Consider the following 4,454-nt stretch of genomic DNA (forward strand, 5'->3'; position numbering starts at 1 on the left):
AGCGAATATCTTTGAAAATATAAGGCGTATGAAAAAAAGTTTGGTACAAAAGGTTTATGGCTTTTTGTGCTCTTTACAATGGCGTAATCAGATTTTTCAAATTTGTCACATTTTTTAATTTAACCCCACTCCCACCTATTATTTTTGCCAAATATAACAATTTTTCCAACGCAAATTTAAGAGCGTCAAATGCCAAATACATCCATGTGTATTTTTATTATGATACCATTATTAGATTTTTGGCAAGACGAGATGATATGTGGTATAGGCGTCGCCTTGTAGGTAGGAGTTGCGTTATTTCTGTTCAGTTGCGCCGTACGCTTAAAAATTTCCATTTCAACTCCGGGATGACCGAAAGCGCTAATGCAAAGGCCAGCGCAAGGATTTCAGTCCGAAAAAAAATCATAAAATGAACAATTTTTTCTCATTTCTTTGTACAGAGGCCGCCATATTTAATTTTGTAGTTGGAAATTCTCTATTCTGAGCCCAAATTCTGTTAGAGCATACCTGAAAATATAAGGAACACTAACGTTGATCCATTTATTCCTCTGTTACAGGCATGAAAATGAGGTTCAAAAACATGTTGAAAAATCAACGATCTTCGTCGTTAATGGGTTAATTATAGGTGCAATTGCCAATAAAATAATATAAAATTTAAATGGTAAATCAATCACATAACTTATATGTTAACCCTCCGTTAGTTGCAACATACAATAGATGATAGACGTAATATAAGCTACGCTGCTTTTTATATACTTTATTGCCTGGTCTATAGGGGCGCAGTGTGGTCTAGTGGGAAAGCGCCAGACTCATAACCCCGAGGTACCGGGTTCGAGTCCACCTGATCACAGGAATTTTTTCCACCAGTATATTCCAGACTGCGTTCCGCCGCACGAGTGGGGCTCGTGCGGAGAAACGGTGCCATCGTAGGCAATTAATTAAGACCCCCAAAAGCTTGGGACTAAAGTACCTAAAGACACCAGGATTTTGGAAAAGTGGTAGGGTAACAGACCTGATAAACCTGGTACTATAGGCTAAGGCCTGGCCCCAAAACACCTAGCAAAGAAAGAGCGGGAGGTACAAAGGATCTTAGGATCTAGGTACCATCGGGGGCTCAAGTAGAACCCCCCGCTTACTACTACTACTACTACTACTACTTGCCTGGTCTATTAGCCATAGCTTGACCAAAACTTGCAAGTGCTAATAAAAGAAAAATTGTTTTAAAAAACTCAAGAAAATAAAAACATTAGTGAATCTGTAAGATATATTGGGTCTGTTTTCTATTGCTATAAAACTGGCTGCATTAGTTTATCTTTTTTAATCCGTATTGGAAAAAAAAGATAAACTTATCTGAACTAGTGCAGCCAGTTTAACAATATAAAACGGACTCATTGCAAACATCATTTTATGGATGAAAAATATTGTCACTAACGGAGGATTAAATGTTCAAAGATTAACATACTGCCGTATCACAATTTGAAAGTTTGCTTCCAGATTGTTTTCCGTTACTGAAGTATCACTATAGGCCAGTCAATATATACAAAATTTTTTCGAGTAAAAACATTTGTTGGGGTAGTAATGAATTTTTGATAATTCATAAAGATGGTGCCCCGAGGAGATCTATTAAAAAGAGGGTTGGGATAAGCCACTATTTTGTTTTTTAGGGGCTAAAAACGGTTTTTGCGGAATATCTTGTTTCCGCTTAATTTTTCGTTAAAAATGGTTATTATCAATCTTGTAAAAAAAAAAATTCTCTACAACTTTTGTCTAAAACTTTTTTTGTGCGGTAAATAACTTCTGAGTTACAGCCGCGTAAAGAGTGCATTTCTATAGGAAAATGTCATTATTTTGAGCTTTTATAAATTGAATATATAACAATTATGATAGTTTTCGATTAATAAATAATAAATAACATTTTTTAAATTAACTTACCATTTTGCGGTAGAGTTAATGGCATATTATTTTAAAGTGTTATTATGTTGTAGTCAAAGGATGTTACTGCAATCGTATTCATTTCGATGGTCTGGGTTGTTTATCATTAAATTCTTCGTCGTTATTACCCTCGTCTACTTCGCAGTACTACTTTGCAAAATATTGAAGCATCATTGTCTGTCTGGATTTCTTCGTCATTTACTTTATCTTCTTCTTCGATACCATCTCGTAGATTTAGAACATTGTCGCAAGTTTGTCCACTGCAATGCTGGCAGATGATCGAGCACTTCAATCCTGCTTTTCTACAGCTACAAGTTGCTCTGCATTGTGTTTTGCACTTGCAGGAGATTAGCTGAAGCAATGCAGTGGACAAACTTGTGACAATGTGTCGAGGTGGCTGCTCTGGACAGTCTGCACGACAGCGCTCGAGACGGCAGCGCATACGCCATCTAATTCTCTAGATCCGGTTTCGCGTCCCTCGCCAACAGATAGACGCCCCGCGTGCACGCGTGCCTTGTTCGTTACGCTCAGCAATTACATTCTTTGTATCATAGTCTTGTGCATAACGTACTGTATCAGTTTATTACATTATACTGTATCTGTTTAATAAGAGTACGTACAATACATTCGTTCGTAACTAAGGTGCCTGAATTACTCTCTTAAGCAGATCAAGGCTTGCAACACTTCAAGAGAGGTATGGCTCAAACTCGAAGGAATTTATCAGTCCAAAGGGCCGGCGCGAAAAGCTACCCTGCTTAAGCAACTAATGCTGCAGCGTATGGACGACGGAGGCGATCTGAAGGACCACCTGGGTAAATTCTTTGACGCTGTGGACAAATTAGAAGAGATGGAGGTAAAAGTAGATAGAGATTTACTTTCAATAATGCTACTGTATAGCTTACCCGAGAAATACGAGAATTTTAGATGCGCCATTGAATCAAGAGACACACTTCCAACCCCAGACGTCCTGAAAATAAAAATTACAAAAGAGTGTGAGGCGCGCCTAAATGAAACGTGGAATCCAAGTCAAGCCATGTACTTGGCGAAGCATTATCCAGGTAAACGTAACTTCAGAAAGCTCAAAGAAGAAGGATCAAAGCCTAAATCAAGCGAAGGTACAAGCAATGGGTCATTCAAATTCAAATGCCACAAATGCCATAAAGTCGGTCACAAGGCTATCGACTGTGGCGAGAAGAAAAAGGACGTAGCGAAAAACGCCGAAGACCTAAGCCTCTACGTCGATGAAGCACTGCAAACTTTAGAAGAAAAGACGCCGTACTGACAGTACTAAAGACCCCGAATCTTTTTCGAAATTGGAAGGAGGGAAAATCGGGCAGGTAAATATGGCGAATAATAGCTCCACTGCCATTAAAGCTAGAGGAACGGCAAAGATCTATAGTGATGCGCTAGGTAAGATCATGAAAATTTCTCTCAATGATGTCTTACATGTGCCAGAACTTCGTACCAATCTAATGTCTGTATCTAAAATCACTGACAAGGGATTCGAAGTGCTACTCAAGAGGGACAGAGCCGACGTACTGGATAAGGACGGCAACGTGAAGATGATCGCGAATCGGACAGGAAACCTTTACTACATCGATGAATGCCACCAGCCGCACGGACGCTCGGTAGTCGCTAACGTTGTTGATGCGTCATGTAATTCGAATTGACACTTGAAACATGGCACAAACGAATGGGCCACCTAAACGTCAAGGATCTAATTGAGGCGAGCAACAACCGAGTGCTGGAAGGCGTCTGTATCAAGCAATTGAACGAGGAAACGCATTACGAAACTTGTCTAAAAGGGAAAATGATCAGATCACCTTTTCCTACTAATCCTCGAAAGGAGCTGGACGTCCTTGAAATTATCCATTCCAATGTATGTGGATCGATGCGTCACGAATCTCTAGGCAAGGCCAGATATTTTGCAACATTTATCGACGAATCCACTCGTTGGTGTAAAGTACGCTTTCTCAAATCAAAGGATGAAGTATTCGATGTCTTCAAAGAAGTAAAGGCAAGTAAATTCGAAAACCTCAAAGGTAAGAAGATCAAATTCTTACAAAACGACAATGGCGGAAAATACGTAAATCGAAGATTCGACGACTTACTCAAGTGCTCTGGATTCTCGAGAAAATTATTGGTGCCCTACCACCCGGAACAGAACGGGCTAGAACTGAACGAAAAAATCGTACCCTGCTTGACACCGCCCGCTGTCTGCTGATCGGAGCCAACCTACCGTCACATTTTTGGGCCGGAGCCGTGAATACGGCTAACTACCTTTGCAATCGAAGTCCAACGACCTGCTGAACAGAAGGACGCCCTATGAAGCCTGGTATAAAAAACTTCCGAATCTGAGCCATTTGAGGGAATTTGGCTGTAAGGTATTTTGCTTGGACACGTCAGTCGGAAAAAGCAAATTGGAGGCTCGCTCCAGAGAAGGCGTACTAGTAGGATACTCTGAAATATCCAAAGAATATAGAGTATGGATACCAGCGGACAGAAAGGTTGAGATAAGTCGC

At 40.1% G+C, this 4,454-nt stretch overlaps 1 protein-coding gene across 1 annotated transcript; it reads left to right on the forward strand.

Annotated features, from left to right (window-relative positions):
* Nucleotides 1–2,698: 2,698 nt before the first annotated feature.
* Nucleotides 2,699–3,214, forward strand: LOC139785416 (uncharacterized). Its single transcript, XM_071724578.1, has one exon. The coding sequence runs from the start codon at nt 2,699–2,701 to the stop codon at nt 3,212–3,214; it is 516 nt and encodes a 171-aa protein (XP_071580679.1).
* The last annotated feature ends 1,240 nt before the right edge of the window (nt 3,215–4,454 follow it).

Source organism: Temnothorax nylanderi, unplaced genomic scaffold (assembly GCF_030848795.1).
Source record: "Temnothorax nylanderi isolate EJ_2023f unplaced genomic scaffold, tnyl_v1.0 TNYL_tig0796_pilon, whole genome shotgun sequence".
Classification (NCBI taxonomy): Eukaryota; Metazoa; Arthropoda; class Insecta; order Hymenoptera; family Formicidae; genus Temnothorax; species Temnothorax nylanderi.

Coding starts and splice junctions, on each gene's coding strand:
- LOC139785416 (XM_071724578.1), top strand. CDS start 2,699: ATGCTGCAGCGTATGGACGACGGAGGCGATCTGAAGGACCACCTGGGT.